At 39.9% G+C, this 23,745-nt stretch overlaps 1 protein-coding gene across 2 annotated transcripts; it reads right to left on the bottom strand.

Moving 5' to 3' along the window:
• LOC109012459 (acetyl-CoA carboxylase 1-like) lies at nt 1-23,713 on the bottom strand. Of its 2 annotated transcripts, none has more exons than XM_018994102.2 (33): nt 23,205-23,713; nt 22,134-22,514; nt 21,815-22,021; nt 21,567-21,728; nt 21,257-21,349; nt 21,070-21,165; nt 20,706-20,879; nt 20,273-20,366; nt 19,945-20,132; nt 19,404-19,454; nt 19,287-19,326; nt 18,866-18,990; nt 18,647-18,763; nt 15,724-15,798; nt 15,574-15,630; nt 15,395-15,499; nt 14,044-14,130; nt 13,760-13,951; nt 13,499-13,687; nt 13,278-13,388; nt 13,088-13,174; nt 12,819-12,995; nt 6,328-6,405; nt 6,111-6,233; nt 5,601-5,870; nt 5,177-5,517; nt 4,526-4,763; nt 4,061-4,413; nt 3,754-3,967; nt 2,858-3,034; nt 591-2,744; nt 428-502; nt 1-306 (listed from the first exon to the last, which is right to left on the bottom strand). In XM_018994102.2, the coding sequence occupies exons 2-32, from the start codon at nt 22,506-22,508 to the stop codon at nt 446-448; spliced, it is 6,807 nt and encodes a 2,268-aa protein (XP_018849647.1). In that variant the 5' UTR covers nt 22,509-22,514; nt 23,205-23,713; the 3' UTR covers nt 1-306; nt 428-445. The 2 variants fall into 2 exon arrangements, with proteins under 2 accessions (XP_018849647.1, XP_018849648.1); XM_018994103.2 differs by having other exon boundaries at nt 22,134-22,509.
• Nucleotides 23,714-23,745: the final 32 nt, after the last annotated feature.

Here is a 23,745-nt window from a genome sequence, read left to right as displayed (position 1 = left end):
AGTAACTAAGATTCTCGTGTGTCATTATTTTCTCACGAGTCCTTCATTATTTGAAATGTAGAACAATGGATTGGATAAATACAAAAATATTTAAATATTAAAAGCTAAGGCAGATCAGACATGCAGGAAACCAATTATACTGAACCTGCTAAGCTGGTCCTCCTCTAGCTATAGGAATATATGCTTGGCTACATTTAACAAAACAGACTTAATAAAATTTACACTGCCAACAAATGAAACTGGTACCTAGAGCTCTGCCATCTTCGATTTGTGGTGAAGTTCCATACAGCCAACAAAATCGTTTACCTGTAGGGTAGGAAAGTAGCAGATGGATTCTAAAATCTAATAAAGGCTGACAATCATCACATCAAATAATCAAGATGTAACTGGGTTTGAAGCAGCAAAAGTGCAAGAATATAATAATCACCTGTAAAGCACAACTTTTTTAACCAAGCACCTTGCGAAGTTCATCAACTAATTGTGCTCGAGTTGCTGCCTCCACCTGCATATCATTCAAACAATCACCTCAGGTTCCATATGATATATACGTGGATGCTTTGGAAACAAGAGACTTTTGTTTATTGGCTTACCTTGCTTAGAAGGGCTGCAAGACCTTGAGGTAGGGCTTGCAAATCTGAAATTGAATCGCCAATATTTGTTAATTGACGCGATACCCTCTGGACCCTTAGCAGCTTCAGTTTATCCTCATAATTACTTAGATCATCCTTCCATTTGTAGAAAGCTTCATCACTTACCCAAGCATCTTCTCTGCCTCCTGCAATATTAGAGTCCAAAAACCAGCTCTTGATCAAGTCCATTGCAGATTGATGTGACAGTTGGTCACCAGCAGCATCCGTTACAGTCTTGATCAGCGACTCTTCGGCAATTTTCCTTCGCAATCTCCGGTAGAAGAAATAACGAGAATTAGCCCAGTCCACAACTTCTCTAATGACCCCTTTTGCAGCCATCCTTAGGGAAGTATCATGTAGTTCAGCAAATCTGGTGGCTATCTGGATGTACACAGGCAAAAGTTGCTTCTCACGGGCTCGTATCAGCTGCTGTAGAGATTCAACCAACCCATGAGCTCCACTGCTCCTGGCTTCCTGGTTTTTTGCCTTCAGATTGATTAGCTGTTGATCAAGCCTACCCATGCACTCTAGCAGCTCCTTAGTTCTGAACTTGATCTCGATCATTCCTTCAGGTTCGAGGACATTACCTTTAGCTGTTCGGTCAGCATACATTTCAATGTGATCTGAATTGATCCGACTGTCCACAACCACCCATGCCCCACCACGGAGCTCGCCCATCATTGGGATATATACAAAAACAGGCTGCTTGTATGTTCTAAGATTCTCAACAATGGTTGATCCAGCCTGAAGGATTCCTTCAAAAAGATCCCTCTGCCCGCCTGAAAAGCCTCTCCAGTTGGCAAGAATGAAAAGTGGGAGCTCTTCTCTGTTGAAATCCAACAATGCTTGGGCTGTCTTGGTTGCAGAATCAGGAAACCATACCTGCCCCGCCTGAGGGACAACTCTCTCATGCGAATCAAGCTGGCCTGGGTCTGCAGGGATAACTTGCATGACTGTCTGTGTTTCAACAGCAACTATCCCCACGGGGATTCCTCCAAGCTTCGCTCTTCCTGTAACAACTGTTCTTGCCCAGCCTTCTAGCGTCTCAACAAAGCTGCCCTTATCAAAAATACCTCCCATCCACTTTCCACTACTATCCAATGCACCACCAATGGCACCACGAGGATCGCACGAGTTTTCAGGGAGGTACTCAACAGATCTTTCTGGAGGATCTGAGGGATTAAGAATGGGAAGTGCACCACCTATGTGGGAAGGGATATAGCTAAGCCACTTCAAGATAGCTGATATCCCTTCAAGATCATCTGAAACTGTTAGATGAACAACCCCATTAGTTGCCATAATTTTAGGTCCACCAAGTTGCATGTGGGAGCTGTATACTTCCCGGCCAAGAAGTTTGTTTAGTGCAGAGAAACCAGTTAAAATTATGGGCTGATCCAGCCTCTGTATGCACCGCATCCCAAGCCGAGCTAGATAAGCACCTATCCCAACAGTACGGCCAGTCACATATGTTAAGGTAAACGTTTCCTTGTATGCCCTTGAATATGCGCCAGCAATGGCCCCACTGCCAGTTAAGTTCTCAACCCCCAGGCCATCCTCCTTCCCTACAATGGTATCTATAACCCATCTGGTTTCCCCATTTACCAGCTTTATTTCATGTGCTATTACAGATGATCCAATCCGAGCATAATCATGTGGGGTTAAATATACATATTGAAAACCACGCTCTGGGCTTGATTCATCAGACCAACCAACTTTAAAGCAGGCTTTGACTTCATCAGCTACCCCAATACGGGCACCAGAGTTTGCTGCCAAATAAATTAATGGGAGTTTCTTACTGCAAGCAAGATCAGTTACTGCAAGGAAGAATGCATCCTCTTTTGGGCCAAAAGAACCAGCTTTGAAGGTCACATCATTTGTTACCACAAGAATCGTCCTTCCAGAAGGGAATTCAGGAGTAGACAGTTCCATGAACCAGGCTACCATGCCAACATCATTGAATGCAGGTGGACGCTGCACAGGAACAAGAGGAGTACCCCAGGCACCTTCTTGGTCAGCAAATTTGAGCTCCATGACTTTTAGAAGATCTTTATCCTTGGGCTTCCTGGTGCCTGGATATGTGACTGCCCATGACTGCTCCAAGGCCGTCTCAAATGCCTACAGAAAAACATCTCCTCAGGTAAAAATTTAAACTGCATCTCTATGTATTTGCAATGAGAGAGAGAGAGAGAGAGACTGAAATTGTAGCATATTCATAGCATAGTCCTCACCAGTGGAAAATCATAGCAATAAGTGGTGTTGCTTCTCCTGGCCAAAAGACGTTTCCTATCAAGAACTCCCAAAGACTGATATTGTGCATTGACCAGCACCCCATGCAGCAGACCCAAACCAGAGATTGAATGGTAGACCACTCTGTGTGTGCCGGTATCCTCTAGTTCCCGATATGTCTGAATATTGTATCAAACAATAATATAACGATAATTTAGAAAGAACCAACCTAGATATTAATTTATAGTAGGAAAACACGTCAAGTGCCATTAAAGTTACTAACACTGCAAACTTTGTACCTCTCCTATATGGGTATTACTACACAAAATATTATTTCCTGGACCATTGACACTCAGGAAAGACCCAAACTACCATTAACTACCTTTTATACACATCACTAAATTCTGTCCCTCGTCTATCTTCATCTTTCATACTTGTCTTCAATTCATCCAAAAAGTAAACGGATTGATTGCCAGAGCCTTTAAAACAGTCTTAAACCAGCTCTAGCATGACAAACATAAATTGAAAATGATGTACATCTGCACCATTCAGTTGATGATGAGACATCACCAATATACAATCTTAGAACATAAAAGACAACGTATTGGCATTTTCAAATTCTTGCTATTAGTGCCAACCCTAGATTTCTTCATTAATCACTTCTTAATAGTTTGTAGATAGTTGACAAATTAGTAAGACTAAATATCTATGTTCAATCCGAGTTTGACCTCTGATGCTTATTACTGACACCTGTATGGGTAATGGGCCAATAGCTAGTTTACTTTCTAGCAATCTTGCAAAACAAACCTTTGCATATTTTGTGCTGAAAATGCGTGGCTGGGTGGAAACATTGTTTATTTTTTAAAGAAAATAAACTATAACTAATAAATACACTTACATGTACAGTGCACGTATGACCGGTCACATTTGTTACCACAACCCGCCAAGCACCATTTGCCAGTCCGGAAGATGCCATCCAAAGCTTCACTTCCCACTCACAAACACCTAATCTATGCATTCTTACCCCAACAGATGCATGAATTTCATGTGCCAGTTCCTTCAAGATTACCTCAACAGCACTCTCTTCCTCCTCAGCATCTATGTCAACCCTCCTGACAACCATATCTTATGGTAAGACCCCAGAAAGGAAACTCACTATCTTATGCTGAAAGAAAAACCACTGAAAAGAAAATAATCACAATTACTTTGAATAAGGCACAAGATCATCTATTTGTTGCTCCCGTACAATATAAAGGTACATATGAGTATGGTCAGATTTGACTGTAGTATTGTGTGTATTAAGTTCCAACTCCTCCATTGCGGCCATTAAGGACCTTAAAATGCTCCTCGAAGTAAAAGACATATTCCATTGGCTACATGTTGTTGCAGCATCCAGCCGTTGATATGCTGTAAGCCCTTCATTTGATGTGGCTTGTCTTACAAGCGTTCTGAGGAACATCCTTGGGATTGGTAGTGGCTTGTCAATAACGGTATACAAGTGCCATTGACGGTCCCGGGAAGGGGTATACTGTATATTGTCGTAACCTTTAAGCTTATCCTGCCTCAAGAAAAATGTTGATAATTTATCAGATGAAAGATGCTTGTGAAATTATGTCTTTTCACATTCATTTTTAATCATATACAGAGGACTCAACAATATATCTACTAACCAGTTCCAGGTAAATAGACAAAGGAGGTTCCAGATGACGCAATAGAGGCTCCTCCTCATAATATAACTTTTCTCCTGACCAGTGAAAGGAGTGCCTCATTGGGGCTCGCCCTTCATCCCTCTGTATGATACAGCTTATTACTCCAACACCTGCAGCATGTAAGCTAGAGCCTAGTTCTTTCTCTTTAAGTATTTTTGCCAACTTGTTAATTCTCTCTTGAGCCTGGTCTTCGTCACCACTGTAAAGCATCAAAGGATAACTCTGGTTTAGAAGGGGTGTTATTATAAATTAAGGTTCTGATCATTAGACTGACAATCTGAAACTCAAACAATCTGGCATACGTTTGATGTGGAGAAAGAAAGGGGAAGAATAAAGGGGAATAGAGAAGGAAGAAATCATAGAAAAGAAGGAAAACCAAAAAAGAAAATAACTTAAAGCCATTTCTTGTTATCCAAGATGGGAATGTCCAGTGGTTGAGATTACATATAAATTCAATTCCAATAAAATGAGATTACATAAGATTTTTACTGAACTCATTAATGCAAGCCGATAAATCCTAAATAAACTTCCAGCTTCTATATGACATAAATAAATTGATTTTATCCTTTAATGTAACATAATTTAATGTGAGTATAGAGGGTGCTACACTACCTATCCTGAAGTAAACTCATTTGATTGTTGATTCCAACCAACGCAATATGCATCATATTCCCAAAGCTAGCTGGTTCTACTGATCCATTTGGGATTGATTCGTGAAGGTTGTGGGTTGTTTCTCTCAGTGCAGCACTAATAATTGATGGAAGAAATTGAAGTGACTTAATAATGACCATGGCTCCCCATTTTCTCTCGCTGTGTTTCTCAACTAGTGGTTGTTCAGACAGTTTATCTTTGTTCCCATTTTTCCTCTCAATACGCTCTTCAAAAAACTCCCATGAAGCAATAAGACCAGATCTGTGCCACTGCATCCTTACGCTCCCCTTTACAAGATAGGGCTGATGACAGAGATAAGAGTTAAAAAAACCAAATCATTAAAAAATTAAAAATAATCAGAAAATTACGAGATCTTGAGTCACACCTGGTATAGCCTACGAACATAAGTCTCCACAACCCGCCTTTGAAGGGTGTGATCACTGTGATCAAAGAGACCTACAAGGGCATCTTCAACTGCCAAAGGAGCACTCACAAGATCCTCCATTCTTTCATCAATGGCACTTTTCCTCTTGGGAGTATCCATACTTTCACCATCCTCAGTAAACATCTCTAATTCAGAAAGACTTCTAGCCATGCTGGAACGAAGTTCGCTCAATTTAGTTTGTTCCAGCAGTTGACTTGCCTTTAGTGCCAACTGCATAAATAAACTGGGTTTAAGGACTTTGTTTAGATGTTAATAATGAAATTACTTGAAATGGAAATAAAAACTGATCACCGCGAAATGACGAAAGGGCAAGATAAATCAAGAGAAAACAACATATCCTCTCCCCATGGCAGAGTAAGAGTAATTGTTCACAATCTAACAGGTAAAAAACATAGAAAAAAATCTTGGAGTTAACAATTAATGCTTGAGTAACTCTATGCAAAGGCCAACCTCAGAATAATTTGTATGGTTTAGTACAGAGAATCGGATTAGTATATCCCGGTATGGAGCAGGATTAGGGTAAACCAGCTGTTCCATGAGTAGCAGTATCAGCTTATTTTTACTCCTGATTCCCTGCAAGCAAAGAAATGCAGTCATATCACAAATATTTTTTGGGGAAAATTAAAATAGACAAGGACAAGCCAACTGAGTGTGTTATAATTAGTACCTGATGAGAAAGCACGATGTCCAAAACCTTCAAAAGATCTTTCTTATATTGAAGTCGTAGACGTTCAATTACATCAGCCTGAACAAGACATTTATAAAACAAACATTCATGTTTGTGCAATCATCCCAAAGTTCCTGAAACTTTTGGCTTTATGAGAATTAATTTTTAGTTTAAGGGTTATATGGCAAATTTATTAGGGGCAGAAAGAAAGGATCGAGAACAGCAACAACGAGTGAAGAACGTTGAATAATTGTCTTCTAAAAGCCACCTTCTTAAAGTGCCCCAGATGTGGAGGTGGATGATCCACCATTTCCTCAGCCACCTCTTTCTATTTTTCTATTTTTTTTCTTTTTTTCCATACCCCCTCTTTTCTTCTTCCTAATGGTCTTGAAAGCAACTTCATGATTGGAATTTTATGTTTTTTAATCTTGAAACCCTTCTAAAGTTGGATTGAGGCACAGTAGTTAAGTTTGTCTTGAAGTACAAGAGTGCAGTGAAATATACATACTGATGGAGTAATGCAAAAATAAAATGAGGGAATTGACACACATAGTATTCTAAATGGCCATTGAACATGTTTTGGTAGTCTAGCATAAATGATAAGATGGAGACAGCAATTTAGGGTTCTTTTTCATGTATAGATGGAAAACCAGAATTCCATCAAAAACAAAATTCATGTTGGGAAAAGATGTATAAGAAAGACACTCTAGAAGAGAAGAGGAAGAAAACAATTACAAGCATCAAAATTCTAATTCTAATCCATCAATTAAAGCCTGGCGTATTCATAGCAGGCCATATAAGATTGGCATTGACAATCCCCAATATGCAGCAAAGATAAATGCACTATTGGGCCAAGAAAAACAATTTATGTTCCATGATGCAGAGTTACCTGGATGTATGTGTAGCTTCATTGTGAACAAAGTTTTTCTCTCTCTATTTTTCTCTCCGTACAGTTTTTGTCTTTTACTCCAGTTGGTAGTGATTCATCAATGGCTTTTCCCTCTTGAGGGGATTAGTGTATTCTCTGAATCGTTAGGTTTGTATTGTCTGTGGGTTGGTTTAGATGGGGTTGTGCAAGGAGGTTTTTATTGATCAGAAGTTGTTTGAGTTTAGAAAGGAGAATGCAAAGTGGTGGAGGATTATAGAAAGTAGTCATCGTGGTGTGAAATACATTTCAGTGGATTGGGAAACTCTGGGTTGGCTGGGTTCTATGGTGAAGGATTGTGCAGTAACAGTGGGTACTCAGGAGTTTCTGCGAACTCGTAGAAAAGGAGACACTGTGATAATAGTGAGGAAGGGACGTAACTTTAATGGTAGTTTCATCTCCATTTTAGAATTTGGTTGTGATAAGAGAAGAGGATTGCTTGTGATTCCGGAAGGAAGGAAGGGGGAGGGATGGAAGAAGCTTGCTAATATTTTAATGGAGATGGCTGATATCCAGATAGTTGCTGCAAAGAAGAACAAAGGTGAGGGAGGTGCTCCATCATCGTGGGCAGGAGGTGCAAGGTCGTATAGTGAGGTGCTGAAGAAGATACCGTATCGTGCTGCGTTAGACGTGGTGTCAGGTGTAACCATATCTGAGGACGTGCAGCGGCATGGTGTAGCAGAAAGCAGTTTGGTGGGGCTAAATGAGGAAAGCATTTTGAAGATGTTAACGGGATTGGAGGAGAAGATCGGCTTTGTGTTAGATGAAATAAATCATCTAAAACGCTGCGTTAAGGGTAAGGAGGTGGTGGGCCGAAATGGTGGGCCTAGCATGGGTCTGGGCAGAACAATGGGCTTGGGCAAGGGTCAAGCATCAGGCCCTGTGAAGGCCTGGAGGGCAGTGGAGACAGTCGGGTCAGGGAAGGGTCTCGGATCCGTGATATCGGACCAGGGACAGAGAGCGGCGCCGATAAGTTCATTACCGGCAACCCTGTCGGCACAAAAGTTGCCGACAACCTCGGTCGACCCCTCTGGTGAGATGGGAAAGGAGATCCGACTCGGATCCGAGATTTCGGACCAGGGTCATGTTGCTTCTGTGGGGCCGATAAATGCATTATCGGCAACCCTGCCGGCACAGAAGCTGCCGACACACTCGGACGACCACTCAGGTGAGACGGCGAAGGAGGTCCGACGGGAAGAGGTAGAGGAGGGGGAGTTTCTGTCGTTAGCGTGTGCGTCTGCGTCATCGTCTCCAAAGATATTGTTGGAGAATGGATTCTCGGAACTTTGTGTGGTGGACGAAGCTCCAGAAGTGGGGCACGAGCAGTCTGGTTTGATGGATAGAGAGATGTCTCTTTGCGGTGAGATGTTTTTGCGGGACAGTGATGTGGTTCAGAGTGGTCTTCCACTTTTGGTGATGAGTAGATCTGCTGAGTTATTTTCTGGGGATGAGTCTCCTCTTAATAATATGGTTGTAAATGGTGAAACAAATAAGCTGGATGTTTCGGTGATTCCCAAGAACAGTGTTGGGGAAGAGGGGGCTCTTACTCCTTTATGTACACTCCCTCCCAGTGATTATGGGAGTTGTTCGATGAATTAGATTTTTAAAAAGGTAGAGGAGTTACAGAAAATTTTCGAGGTCTCTTTTGGAGGTTATGAGGAACAATTTATGGCCCTTCTAGTGGCTATTGAAGCTAGCCGTTCGAAATCAGCTTCAAAACAAGATAGGGAACTTAAACGCTTAACATGCTCCATCAATTATGATGTCCAGGAGGGGAGTAGTGGAAGGGTTAGATCAAAAGGGAGGGGTAAGTTAAGTTTTAATGAAGCCTAAGATCGTTTTTTGGAATGTAAGGGGTCTCAATGATAGGGAAAAACGCCTTCGGATCAAAGCTCTATTGAGACTATGGAAGGGAGATGTGATATGCTTGCAAGAAACAAAGTTGGGTTTTATTGATAGAAGTTTTGTGCGTAGTATTTGGGGATGTTCTTATATGGGTTGGTCCTACTTGGCCTCTCAGGGAGCATCAGGTGGAGTATTATTAATGTGGGATAAAAGAGTGGTTGAGGCGATTGAGGAGTGTATTGGAGAGTTTTCGGTTTCGGTGTTATTCAAAAAGGTGAGCGATGGGTGGATTTGGGCTTTTGCAGGGTCTTATGGTCCTAACATAGATAGAGATAGACGACGGTTGTGGGAGGAGTTGGCGGGAATACACTCTTCATGGGATGTGCCGTAGTGTATGGGGGGTGATTTTAACATTACTCGTTTTCCTAGTGAACAATCGGGGCATCATCGACACACTTTGGCCATGGCGGAATTCTCTGAGTTCATCTTTGATATGGATCTTATGGACCTCCCTTTGGTGGGTGGTGAGTATACTTGGTCTAATGGCCGTGCTTGGTCGAAATTGGATAGATTTCTTGTCTCGCCGTTATGGGAAGCTCACTATCCAGAAGTTAGCCAGAAAAGGTTAGCTAGAGTCAGCTCAGACCATTTTCCCATCCTCTTAGATTGTGGTGGCATTCAAGGGGGTCGCCGGTATTTCAAGTTTGAGAATATGTGGCTTAAGGTGAACGGGTTTGTAGAGATGGTGAGAACTTGGTGGACTTCATACCAGTTTAGTGGCACTCCGAGTTTTATTCTTGCAGGTAAGATGAAGGCTCTAAAGCAAGACCTGAAGAAATGGAACTTAGAAGTTTTTGGTCACATTGACAATCAAAAGTCTATTTTGTTGGAGGAGTTGCAGGAGTTGGAGGGTAAGGAATTATTGGGAAGGGCCTCGGAGGAGGAGTTATTGAGAAAAGTGACGGTTGTGGCATAGTTGGAAAGGGTTTTGCTGTTAGAAGAGACTTCATAGCGTCAAAAATCCAGAGCCCTCTGGTTGAAAGAGGGTGATAGGTGTACGAAGTTTTTTCACAAAATGGCTAATTCTCATCGACGCAATAATGCGATTGAGTCGTTACATTCAGGTACACAGGTGCTATCTTCTTCGGCTGATCTAGAAAGTCACATTGCACATTATTATGAGACTCTGCTTACCGAACCAGTAACTTGGAGGCCGAAGCTTGATGACTTACCGTTTGAGGCAATTGATCCGCAGCTTGTGAGTGTATTGGAGAGACCTTTTGTGGAAGATGAGATTTTCAAGGTCATATCTGGTATGGCTAAGGACAAAGCGCCGGGTCCGGATGGTTTCTCAATGGGTTTCTTCCAAACTTGTTGGGATGTGGTGAAAGGTGATGTCTTGCGGGTGTTCAGTGAATTTCATGCTTATCAAAAGTTTGAAAAATCACCTAATGCGACTTTTATCGCACTCATTCCAAAGAAATATGGGGCGTCGAATATTGAGGATTTTCGCCCAATAAGTTTGATTAGCAGTGTCTATAAGATTATTTCAAAGGTCCTTGCTAATCGGCTCAGTCTAGTACTGGAAAATATTATCTCCAAGCCCCAGAATGCTTTTATTCAGGGGAGATATATTCTTAATTCGGTGCTCATTGCAAATGAGTGTTTGGATGCTAGGTTGAGGGAGGGAAGTCCAGGTATTCTTTGCAAGCTAGATATGGAGAAGGCTTATGACCATGTGAACTGGGATTTCCTTTTGTATTTATTGAAGAGGTGTGGCTTCGGAGATAGGTGGATTTCTTGGATGCGTTTTTGCATTTCAACGGCCCGGTTTTCAGTGCTAGTTAATGGCACTCCTGCAGGTTTTTTTTATAGTTCGAGGGGTTTGCGACAGGGTGATCCATTATCTCCCTTTCTTTTTGTCATAGTTATGGAGGCGTTGAGCAAGATGTTGCAGGCTACTGTTAGTGGGGGTTTTTTATCTGGTTTTCAGGTGGGAAATGGCTCTGGTAGCTCTTGTATCATTTCACATCTTCTTTTCGCAGACGACACTGTTGTTTTGCGAAGCGGATAGGAGTCAGGTCCAAACTTTGCGTGCATTATTACTTTGTTTTGAAGCAGTATCAGGGCTTAAGGTGAATCTTGACAAGTCTGAGTTGGTTCCGGTGGGGGTGGTCCCTAATATACGCAATCTAGCAAGTCTTCTGGGTTGCAGGGTGTCCTCGTTCCCAATGAAATACCTGGGCCTTCCGCTAGGTGCTACTTTCAAGAGTAGAGCTATATGGGATGGGGTGGTAGAAAAGATAGAGAAAAGGTTAGCTGGATGGAAAAGGGTATATCTTTCGAAAGGGGGTCGTCTCACTCTTATCAAGAGTACCCTTACAAACCTTCCCACTTATTTTTTATCCCTTTTTCCTATGCCTGCAGGGGTAGTGAATAGAATTGAGAAACTCTTCAAGACATTTTTATGGGGAGGCTTAGGGGAGGAGAAGAAAGTTCATTTGGTTAATTGGAAGACAGTATGTTCTCCAGTTGAGTATGGGGGGTTGGGTGTGTGTAATTTGAGAACTTTTAATAAAGTGTTGTTAGGGAAATGGCTTTGGCGATATCATATGGAAGAAGGTTCTTTGTGGAGGGAAATAATAGATGCTAAACATGGAGTTGATTGGGGTGGTTGGTGTTCTAAAGAAGTGAGAGGGGGGCATGGAGTGGGGCTATGGAAGTTTATAAGGAAGGGGTGGATTATTTTAGTAAATCATATTCGTTTTGTCGCAGGTGAGGGTAACCGAATCAGTTTTTGGCGGGATGTGTGGTGTGGAGATCATGCATTGGAAAGGGTGTTTCCAGCTTTATATCGTATCGCAGTTAACATGGACGTTTCTGTGGCGGAAGTGCGATTATTTGCTCATGGTTCGCATCAGTGGAATATTCTGTTTAATAGAGATATTCATGATTGGGAATTATCTATGGTTTCAGATTTTTTCAGCTTGTTACATTCTTTAGGGTCTACCATGGCGCAACAAGACAGCTTGAAATGGAGGTTCCAGAATCATAAGAAATTCTCAGTAAAAGCGTATTATAAAATTCTGATTTCACAGGATCACACCTCATTCCCTTGGAGGAACATTTGGAGGTCTCGAGTGCCCTCTAGAGTTGCTTTCTTTGTTTGGAATGCCGCCCTTGGGAAGATCTTAACCACGGATAATTTGAGGAAAAGAGAATGTATTGTATTGGATTGGTGTTACATGTGTAGAAAGAATGGAGAATCGGTAGATCATCTCTTACTACATTGTGACATAGCAAGAGGGCTATGGGATGAGATTTTTCAACAGGTCGGTGTGGCTTGGGTAATGCCTAGGAGAGTGGTGGAGCTGATGGGTTGTTGGAGAAAATTGCAGGGCAGTCTTCAAGTAGCAGCAGTTTGGAGAATGATTCCGTTGTGTATCATGTGGTGTATTTGGATGGAAAGGAATATGCGTTGCTTCAAAGACAAGGAACGAACAATGTTGGAGCTGAAGAATTATTTTCTGCACACTTTATTGCTTTGGTTTTCAGCTATTGTATTAAATGGGGATGATATACATGAATTCCTATCTTTAGTTTAACACTCGTAGAATGTATCTAGGTGTTCAACTGTATACTTCCTGTGTACTAGGTATATGCCTATTTCATTCACATCAATAAAGTTTATATCTTACTTATCAAAAAAAAAAAAAGTTACCTGGATGTTGTTACTGAATAGTTCTTCAACATACAAATACTCCTCAAAAAGTGACTGAACGATTACACGGGCATGACTCTCTCTTCCACCCTCATAGGACTTCACAAGACTCATCAATGGTTCAACAAGCCTTTCTTGGGCTCCCTTTTCTTTATCAGAACAGGAGGATAGATGGGCCTGCAGCAAAATAAGCATATAAATTTATTTTGTTGTAAGTTTGAGGAAAATAAAATTCACTTAAAATGGGAAACTTGAAATAGGAAACTCACCTCAAGAACACGCCGTAATAATTTTGCTGGAAAATCAACATTTTGGGAGCTTGAAATCCCCTCGAACTCCTTATATCTTGAATCCAGCTGAAAATTATACAAGGGTGAAGACAATTCAGATTGAAATATTATTTTAGCGTCACTAAGTGACCATAAAACTTTAGAGAAGATTTACAAGACATTTAATTACCTCATTCTTAAGATCTTTCGGGAGACGGTTTGCCAGAACCGCCAAGCACTCTTGCCATTGAAGGAAAGGTAGTTCAGGACTATCAAGGCAGTTGAGCAAGTTTTGCACCACCTGAGATGGTAAAACTTTTGATAAGACTGGTCTCCAGTCAAATTTAATAAGGTTCATAATATTGCTCAAAGCTCTTAAGTCATGAGGGGAATTGGTAATAGAGTACTTACTTCACCTATGTTGTGTTCATAGCCCGCAAGAATCATTTGGGCTGCGTTTAGACTTGCAGCACACCTCTGATGAACCTTACCAGAAATTGCAGTTGGAGGCCCCAGAATTGGGAAGCTCCCATGGAAAGGTTCTGCTTTTCTTACAGCCGAGGGATCATCTAGATCAAGCCTAGCTATAAGTTCACCAGCCTACAAAAAAATTTGACTTCTTAACATATGTCAAAATCAAATATTTCACGCCTAATGTTGAAGATAATGTACCTGCATTGCTTGACCTTCTGACATTTTGAAGTGGATAACTCCAGAAGCCGGTGAAAGAAGAGGCATGCACATCTTCATAACCTCAACCTCTGCATATGGTGTGTCAGCATCAATATGACTACCATCAACAACCAGATACCTCAGTAGCTTGCATGGTGTCTCTGCTACTAACTTGGATGGATCGTGATCATTCTGAATACAACCAATTTTGACAACTAGTCTCATCAAGCCGGGGAAAGAGAAAAGAAAGGTAGGACACAAGGAAAGACGAAAATCAGGGCAACCTGAAGTAAGCAAGTCCGTCCATCAATGAGAAGGCGAGTTCCAGCTGCTTCTTCCTCTGCATATATAACATGACTGTTTCCATCCAACTGTAACAAAATTGACACTACCAGTCACAGTTACATACACAATTCATAAACACTTAGCAAGCAACCACACTGATATTTTCGGATAATAATTTAAAGAGCCAAATTCTTAACGTAATGTTTATCTTCTTTCACCTAAGTAAACTAGAATAACATAAAAGGTTCTAGGAACAATATCAAAAGAGTTTCTGGATTTGCTAAGTATAAGAAACATACTTTTTCTTTCACGATATTAATGGATTCACCCATGAACTCGATACATAGTGCCGCTCCTATACATAGTGATGAGTCTTTTCAAGTCAACATGGAATTTTCACTTATTGACACAAGAATGATAGATCTGTATGGTACTCCTATAGAAACCTTGTTGACAAAATCTATAAGTCAATCATAAAACCTGCAAAAGTGCTATTGTTTGACACCTAATTAACTTATCTTTCTAAAATGCATCAGAACAGACAGTAGCTAGTATCCACTCTGATGATTTACATGAAAGTGATCGTTCTGAATAGAAGCTAATATTTACAACTAATCAAAAAATGAACAGAATCAAATGAGCAATGAAACTTGAGAAAGATGTGTCATTTGTGGATGAGTTAGATTTACAGAAACTGACAAATGGCACGAACATTTTGTGCAAAAGCAACTGTGAATATAAATTTCAAAGCAAGTTATTAGGATCCACTCTAATGATTCACACAAGTTTAGACTAATATGTATGAGTAGTGATAGGGGTAAAAACCAATTCACAACTTATAGACAACTTTAAAATAATAATATTTTTTAAAAAATTTAAACAAATCAAATCAAAAGTAAAAGTCAAAATAAAATTTAAAAAAATATTATTTCATTACATAGTTGTATACAAGTTGTTATTTAGTTGTCACCTCACCATTTCTCAATAAATACAAGCACTCACACAAGTGCAAACAAAGGCAAGCGCACACACACGTGTACTCAAACGCATGAGTGCACACATGCACGTTCATACACATAGTACAGCCTGGATATTTGACATAATAACCACACACACAATGACAGATACATGGTACAACTTTGATTGACAAAGTTTATAAGTTGTGACTATATTCAGAAATAATAAATGATAACAATTTACATACCTTATTGGCTTCATTTTTGCCTACCATATATATCATCTAAATATTTTTTTTTTTATAGGTAAAAAAAAAAAAAAAAAAAAAGCAAAAAGCAAGACTGCAACTATTAATGTAGCAAAAACTACAAAAATTCTAGAGAAAAAACTTGCCTGCATTAATAAACCCCCATCACGTAGAGTATGTATCTCTGCTTCAATCTCTGACTCATTCATTCTCAACCTATAGCTTCCGGGTCCCCTCCTAACCATGTCAATCTAGAAACAGTTTTCCATCAGGCTGGTGAAATAAGGAGCCCTTTATATTGAATTGACATCATTGGAATACATACCGTATATTTGCTTCCTTCAATGTTCAAGGACACTTGAGAGTGGACAAGTGATATATGCTGCAAGTATATGCAAACATTAACATGAAAAAGAATTAAATTAACAAGTCACCAAAATTAGGACCCAAAATAGGGTATTATTTATCTTAATACCTTGGGTGGGATTTGCCCCTTTTCAAGATAACCAACATAGTCTGAAACCACAGCCGCACTGCTAGCAGATGCTTTCTGAGTTGCACACGGTAGAAAATATAGGTGAGCTTATCCTATAACAAAACACCTCAAGAAAAGCAGAAAATAAAAAAGGAAACTAAGTGTGATCATCCGAACTGGAAAATATAGCGTTAATGGAGGAAATTTTGTGGAGGCAGAAATCTAGGGTGCTGTGGTTGAAGGAATGAGATAGGTGCACCAAATTATTTCATCAAATGGCGAACTCTCATAGAAGAAATAATGTGATTGAGGTTCTTCGAGCTGGGGACAGGCTTATCATGGATCAAGAAGACATTAAGGCTCACATAGTGAATTTTTATCAGCAGCTGTTTTCAGAAGATTTTTCTTGGAGACCAAAACTGGTCAGACTTGGTTTCGAATCTATAGATCAGGTTGAAGCAGACTGGTTGGAGAAATAGTTTGAAGAAGAAGAAGTACTTAATGTGGTTAAAGGTATGGATAGAGATAAGGCTCTAGGTCCAAATGGATTCTCTTTGGCGTTTTTTCAACCATGCTGGGACATAGTTAGAGAAGATATTCTGAAGGTGTTTGTTGAGTTTCATTCGTATATGAGGTTTGAGAAGAGTTTTAATGCGACTTTCATTGCACTTATTCCGCAAAAGGTTGGGGGGGCTGTGGAGATGAGAGATTTTCGGCCTATTAGATTGATGAATGGAGTGTATAAAATCATTTCTAAGGTGCTGGCCAACCGTTTGAGCAGGGTGATGGAGAGGATAATTTTAAAATCACAAAATGCCTTTGTAAGGGGAAGACAAATTTTAGACTCTGTTTTAATTGCAAATGAATGCTTGGAGAGTAGAATTAAAATGGAGAAAGCTGGTATTTTAATCAAATTGGACATGGAAAAGGCTTATGACCATGTGTGCTGGGATTTCCTTGATTATTTGCTGAGGAGATATGGTTTTGGTGATAAATGGTGTTTGTGGATGAAGCATTGTGTGTCCACTTCGAAATTTTCTATTTTGGTGAATGGAGAACAGGTTGGTTTCTTTAGTAGCTCACGTGATTTGAGGCAAGGTGATCCCATCTCCGCCTTTCTTGTTGTTATGATTATGGATGCCTTGAGTAGAATGATTGAGAAGGCCATGGATGGTAATTTTCCTGTCCAGCTTTGTGGTGGGTAATGAGGTACGGAGTAGTTTAAAGGTCTCACACTTATTATTTGCTAATGATACTTTGATTCTTAGTGAGCCCGATTCTGACAATCTACGTGTTTTAAGAGCACTTTTGCTGTGTTTTAAAGCTGTTTTGGGGTTAAGAGTTAATTTATCGAAATCTGAAGTCGTTCTTGTGGGTTCTGTTCAGACTATTTCAGACTTGGCAAATATTTTGGGGTGCAAAATTTCTTCACTACCTATGAGGTACCTTGGGCTTCCTTTGGGGGCTTCTTTTAACTCTGTTAGTATGTGGGATGGGGTGATTGAGAAAATGGAAATGAGGTTAGCTGGTTGGAAAATGATCAACTTGTCAAAGGGGGGAAGACTAACTCTAATAAAAAGTATTTTGTCTAACCTTCCCACTTATTTCTTATCTCTTTTTCCGTTGCCAGCAAGGGTTGAAAGAAGAATTGAGAGTTAATTTCGAAATTTTTTATGGGGTGGTAAAGGAGTTGAAAAAAAGTTTCATTTAATTAGTTGGAAGAAGGTTTGTCAACCGATTGATTGTGGTGGGTTGGGGATAAAAAATTTAAAATTGTTTAATAGAGCATTACTCGGGAAATGGCTTTGGAGATACCACTTGGAAAGTAATGCCTTGTGGAAAAATGTTATTGATGTAAAATATGGTAATTTGTGGGGAGGTTGGTGTTCTAAAGATACTAGTGGTGCGTATGGGGTGAGTTTGTGGAAGTTCATTAGAAAAGGATGGGGTTTTTTTTCAAATCATATTAGATTGAAGGTGGGAGATGGGAAGAGGATACTTTTCTGGCATGACTTGTGGTGTGGGGATTCTTCACTTAAGCTGGACTTTCTCTCTCTTTTCAGAGTTGCAAGGGATCAAAATGCAGCTGTAGGAAAGTCTTTCTGTTGCATTGACAATAATATTCAGTGGAATGTTATCTTTATCAGGGATGTTAATGACTGGGAAGTGGATGATGTTAAGGCTTTTCTGGAAAGACTTTATGGTTCAAAGTTGATGCTAGGTAGGGAGGACAGCATGCTGTGGATTCCTGCAGGAAATTCTAAGTTCTCAGTCTCCTCTTTTTACAGAATATTAACCAGTCACAGGAGTTGTGAATTTCCCTGGAAAAACATATGGAAAGTGAAAGTTCCTTCCAAGGTTGCTTTTTGCTGTTGGGTAGTATCCTTGGGCAAAGTTTTGACAACTGAAAATCTTAGAAGGAGAGGTATGTACATTGTTGATTGGTGTGTCATGTGCAAGAAGGATGGGGAATCTGTTAATCACCTCTTTCTTCATTGTGAAGTGGCCAGGTTATTGTGGAATGAGGTTTTGAATCGGACTGGTTTACTTAGGGTAATGCCCAAGGAAGTGGTGGATTTATTGGTAGGGTGGAAGGATTTGAAGGGTAGCAAGAATGCTGTTCATGTTTGGAAGATGATTCCTTCATGTCTCATGTGGTGCCTATGGCTTGAAAGGAATAGGAGATGCTTCGAAGACAAAGAACGTTCATTGGGAGAACTTAGGGATTTTTTCTGTAGTACTTTTGAGTTTGTGGCCTAAAGCTTTTGTAATGGAAGATCATTTCCAGAATCTGTTTTAGTTTTCCTTTCATTTTTGGAAAGTAGTAGGTATTTCCTTTGTATACGTCTTCTGTACTTGGGCTTATGCCTATTTCTTGGGAACAAAATCTTGTATTACTTGTCAAAAAAGAAAGTTTGCTTACAAACAAAGCCCCTCCAACAACGGAGAGATACCAAGGTGGCCTTTCTGCTCTAACTCGCATGGCAATTCTGCTGTCCAACCAGCCAGTGTGGATTTTATTATCTCTGTAATCTGAGGCCTGCACAACATTTGTACATTGTCAGTTTGTATTTCTTTCTACTTATGTTTTTCCACTTTAGAAAATAGATAGGATTGGATAGTTAACAAGTGAGAGGTTTACATGCAAAAGATCAATTGTATAATCAACATTGGTACGAATCTCTCCTCGAATTTGGATCTCCTTCAGACCAAGCACCATATTTGCAATAGCTAGAGCTCTGGACTCTCCAAATGCAAAAATGTGTCCTGAGATATGACACAAATGATATCTTCGTTGGTTATAAGTTGATTCATTCCTAAATACAACAGTAATGAATCAAAATTAACACTGTTAAAAGATATCTAAGGAAACACTCATTTTGCAGGTATTTCATAAGCCATAGAACAGCTTTTGCAACATAATGGCCTTTAAGGGGGAGGAATTGCTCATGCAGAGTGGAGAATCAGATGCTGAGTAATTTAAATTAATTAGGAGATACTTTTTATTATTATTTGCCCAATCCAAGTTATCAAATTTGCAGTATTCATTTCATAATACTTACCGAACTGAGAATCTGAGAATTCATGGATTCCTCCTCCAGACTGAAAATCAGGATGTCTAACACAATTCAGTCTTCAACTTCAAAGCAAAGTCCAAATAAAATCAGACAATTAATTACCTTAACAGAGAAGTATGCCCACACATTTGGCTTGCTTTTAAAACTCAGCTCCTGAACAAAGTGTGTAACTTCTTGATAAGTAATTTCATTTCACTAAAAAGATTAGAGGGGCACAATCCCAGTACACAGAAAGCATAAAAGAGAACCCCTATTCGGAAGAAAGAGAAAAAAGATAAATTCAAGAAATCTGAAAAGCTAGATAAAGCAGATTGTCGTGAGCTGCTATCCGTTTACAAAGGGAGTTGAGGACATTCTTTTTCAGTTCTACCATGAGGCCCTATCTTAAAACGTTTGTGCATTTTTCTCCCTCCAAATGCATCACATTAAACATAAAGGAGCCAATCTTCACACTTCCAAAATATTACCATGCCCCTACTGTTCTCTTTAGCCTACCAACAACTCTCTCACCCTTTTGGGCATAACCCAATCAACATTAAATTAAACACCATATATCTCTTGCTACACAGTATAAGTCAATATAGGTTTATAACATAAGGAAAAGAAACACCAAAAGTGAGACAGCTAATCCTTGTCGGCTAACCTGTACTTTCCCACTTGTAGGCTTAAAACCATCATCTGGGTCCTCACTTGTTACTCGAACAGCTACACAATGACCTTTTGGTCTTGTAGATTCTGCCTTATCAAAATCAAATGGGATGGCAAGAGTAGACGTTTTCCTCCAAGCATCATATCCTCCACCATATTCCATTCCATAAAATCGCCTGATCTCTAATCAAGGCACATAAACATGGAAGGTAAAACATTAAAAGTTGATGGTGAAGATAAAGAGTTCATCTTTTTTTTTTTTTTTTTACTTATCAAAAGGGAAAAAGAGCTTAAAAAAACTATAATATACAGTAAGATCATACCAGGAATCTGCCAGAGAGGGATACCCATCCCAACTGCAATTTGAGCTGCCGGTAGATTGATTTCAGCTATCCACTCAGTGACAGGGTGCTCCACCTATATCGGGATTAATCCATAGAACATTATGATGTGCTTGTTAATAACAGTCACCAGTACATCCTGCCTGTGCTTTAAACATCTAGCTGAAACTCTTACTATGTTAAGCAACTTAAATCTTTTGTCAGAGGTTCTTCCGCCAAAGACTTTAAATTGTTTGCTAACTAACTGAAGGCACACAGTGCCTTTACATCTACTGCAGGTCCACACCCCAATGATCTTTTTCAGAATAGAACTCGAACAAACAAAATCAAAAGGAGCATATAAAGAATTCATAAGAATGACAACTAAATGAGCATTGCAAAGACTAGAATTAAGGTTAGAGCAAATATCACATACCTGCAACCGAGGGTTGAGCTCTAAGAAATAGTACTCGCCAGAGTCCATACTGTAGAGATACTCAACTGTAGCTGCTCCAATATAGTTTACACATTTAGCTAACCTTCTAGCTGCCTGCTCAAGCTTTTTTACTGTTTCTAAAGGAGCTACAGTAATTGGACCCTCCTCAATAATCTGTTCAACATAGATGTCCAAATTAGATCTCAAGGATGATGCAACACATGAGAAAAGTTAGGAGAAAGAATATGAAGAGAGACATAAATTAACAGCAATTCATGAAAATATAATGGTTGTAATATGGAAAAAAAGAAAGCCATTTGCTACCAAATAAGCAAGTCTAAATTTACATAACGAATGAGCCTACCTTCTGATGCCGCCTCTGAACACTGCAATCGCGACTATGCAAAGCTGCAACATTTCCATACTGATCACAGAGTAACTGGACTTCTAAATGCCGGCTCTAATTACAAGTCACCAAATGGACTATCAGAATACAATCTAGAGTTTGGCATCTCTGGCCGGTAAAATCAAAATACAGTAGATGATCTAACCTGTGAAGCAACCTTCATTATGAATATGGGTGAGCCCGGAACTTCACCCTGAACTTGCTTGAATAATGCCCTAACTTCATCATCGTTATGAACCTAGAAAATTCATATGAACATATGATTTACTTTGTAAATAAGGCAAGTAGGCAGTCCAAGCAATCTCCTTGATATGATCCATGACTAACTGACTTTACTTATTCCATTTTATTACATTCATCATGTCAATATAGTCCATATATTATGACAGAATATTAACTACAGAGGATTATATAGATTGTTAGAAGGATGCAACATCGGCATGCCTGAAGCGAACCTTTCTTATGCCTTTACCACCACCACCCCAAGATGCCTTTATCATTGCAGGGTAACCAACAACTTGGCAACTTGCAATTGCTTCCTCTGTTGTATAAACACATGCTTCCCTGTATATTTCATCTGGAATTGTCACCAAGCAACTTTCTGGTGGGACTTTCACCTGGATCACAAATTTTTTTATATTAGATGTATAATGACCTTGCACATAAATAATAGGGCTTCCGTACTAAAGAGACATAGGTTTACATGGGAGCCACTCCATGCAAGGGTGGGCACTTCGGCTGCTTGAGCAATCAATGATGAACCAATCTTATCCCCCAATGCTGCCATAGATGTTGATGGAGGCCCAAGAAATATGATTCCCTTTGCATTCAATGCATCTGGTAGCTCAGGGTTCTCAGATGCATGGCCCCAACCAGGCCAAACTGCATCAACATGTGTTATCTCAGCCATCTGGGTAATGAAGAATTACAATTTATCAGGGAATAAATAAAAGGTTAATGTCAGTTCCAGAATTATTCAAATAATTGTAAGTATCAGGACGGCCAGGGTATATGAGTGACACCTCTACAATGAGCTGCACATTGGCATAGTTATTATTATTTGTCCCACCAGGAACTTCCACAAACTTATCGGCGATTCTTATATGCTCTGCATTTATTCTCATGTCCTCTGGAGTAGCCATGGCCACCAACAGGATTGCCTTCTCTGTGCCAAATGTTTCATAAGCCCATGTCCTAACACTACGCATAAACTTGACAGCAGCCATTCCATTGTTTGCAATTAAAATACTATGTATAGGCTTCTTTCCTCCAAGAGCATAGCAGAATTTGTCGACTTCAGATATTGTAGCAGGGCTCCTGATAGAAACTACCCCATTTATGTAACCGTTGCCATGCCCAGCACCAGCCATTGTGGGTATCCTTTGGGATTCAGACATGCTGCCCTGCCAGAGATTATATAAGCAACGGTTTAGGGGATTGAAAATTTAACAGACAAATTGAGTTTATCTAGTTCACTTTATTCTTCAAGAAACCTATGCAAGTAACTTTGAAGAACGTTCAAAAGCCAGTCCAATCCTTACTAGGCATTCCATAATTGCCTTATTTTAAATATGGGCTAATTAACTAATACTAAACTACATGTTGCAAATGAATTAATCTAAGGAATTGCGTTAGTGAATGAAGACTGCTTTTGGTTGCAGATAATTGACTGATGTGGAGTGTTCCAACTGATTACTGTTTTAAGTAAAATGGAAATATTCCTGATTTGTCCGATAGAAATCCGTTGGTCCATGAATTGTACTATCCAGTTCCACTTTTCAGCAACCAAAGACAGCCTTAAGAATATTGCATAAATACCACTTGCAACGAAAAGAGCACTGCCCAAAAGATAAAGCACGTATTTCGAACCACCTAAAACCTCAAAAAGGTGCAAATTAGATTCCCAAATTCACGCCAAACCAGGTACCCACAAAAGTACAACCTCCAAGCCTTCCATAACCAATTCAAAACTCCAATTAACTATCTTTTCTGCCCGAAACATTAATATTATAAAAGAAAAAAGCAAATACCCGAATCAGACAAAGACAATTCTTAGATAAGAGTCAAAGGCAAAGAAGAAACGAATCACAGACCTTGGATAAGAGGAACAGAAGCTGGAAAGCGAGGGAGCTGGGATCAAGTTGCTTCAAATTGCTTTCTGGGTATGAAGCATTGTGAACAAATACAAGCCAAGAATGAGTGGGTTTGTACGTTCATACGATGATCGGGGCAGTAGTGATAAAAGGAATGCAGAGAAAGAGAGGTAGGTTTGGTTTTGGACAGGACTGGGTGGGGATCGGAGGTCCTTTAAGCTATACAGAATTTAATGAGAGCTGCACGTGGTACCTGCCCACAGCTACTGCCACAACGCTCCTTTCATTTCTTCTAGCTGTAGTAGTTCCCAGCTACCAACTCTAGTTAAACATGCTCCTCTTCCTCAAAGTCTTGAATGTCTTAAAATCACCATTGGGGGGCAAAAACCAAACCAAACCAAGCAAACACGAAATATTAAAAACCAGACATTACATCATGAATGAATCAATTTTCTAGGAGGTTGGCATTGTCTTGACTGTGAGTTGGGTGGTGTTGTCGACCAACCCTTCCTCTTCCGACCTATCACGTACCCAGCTCTAT

This window comes from Juglans regia, chromosome 16, assembly GCF_001411555.2.
Source record: "Juglans regia cultivar Chandler chromosome 16, Walnut 2.0, whole genome shotgun sequence".
NCBI classification, from domain to species: Eukaryota; Viridiplantae; Streptophyta; class Magnoliopsida; order Fagales; family Juglandaceae; genus Juglans; species Juglans regia.
This window is presented reverse-complemented; position numbering and strand designations above follow the sequence as displayed.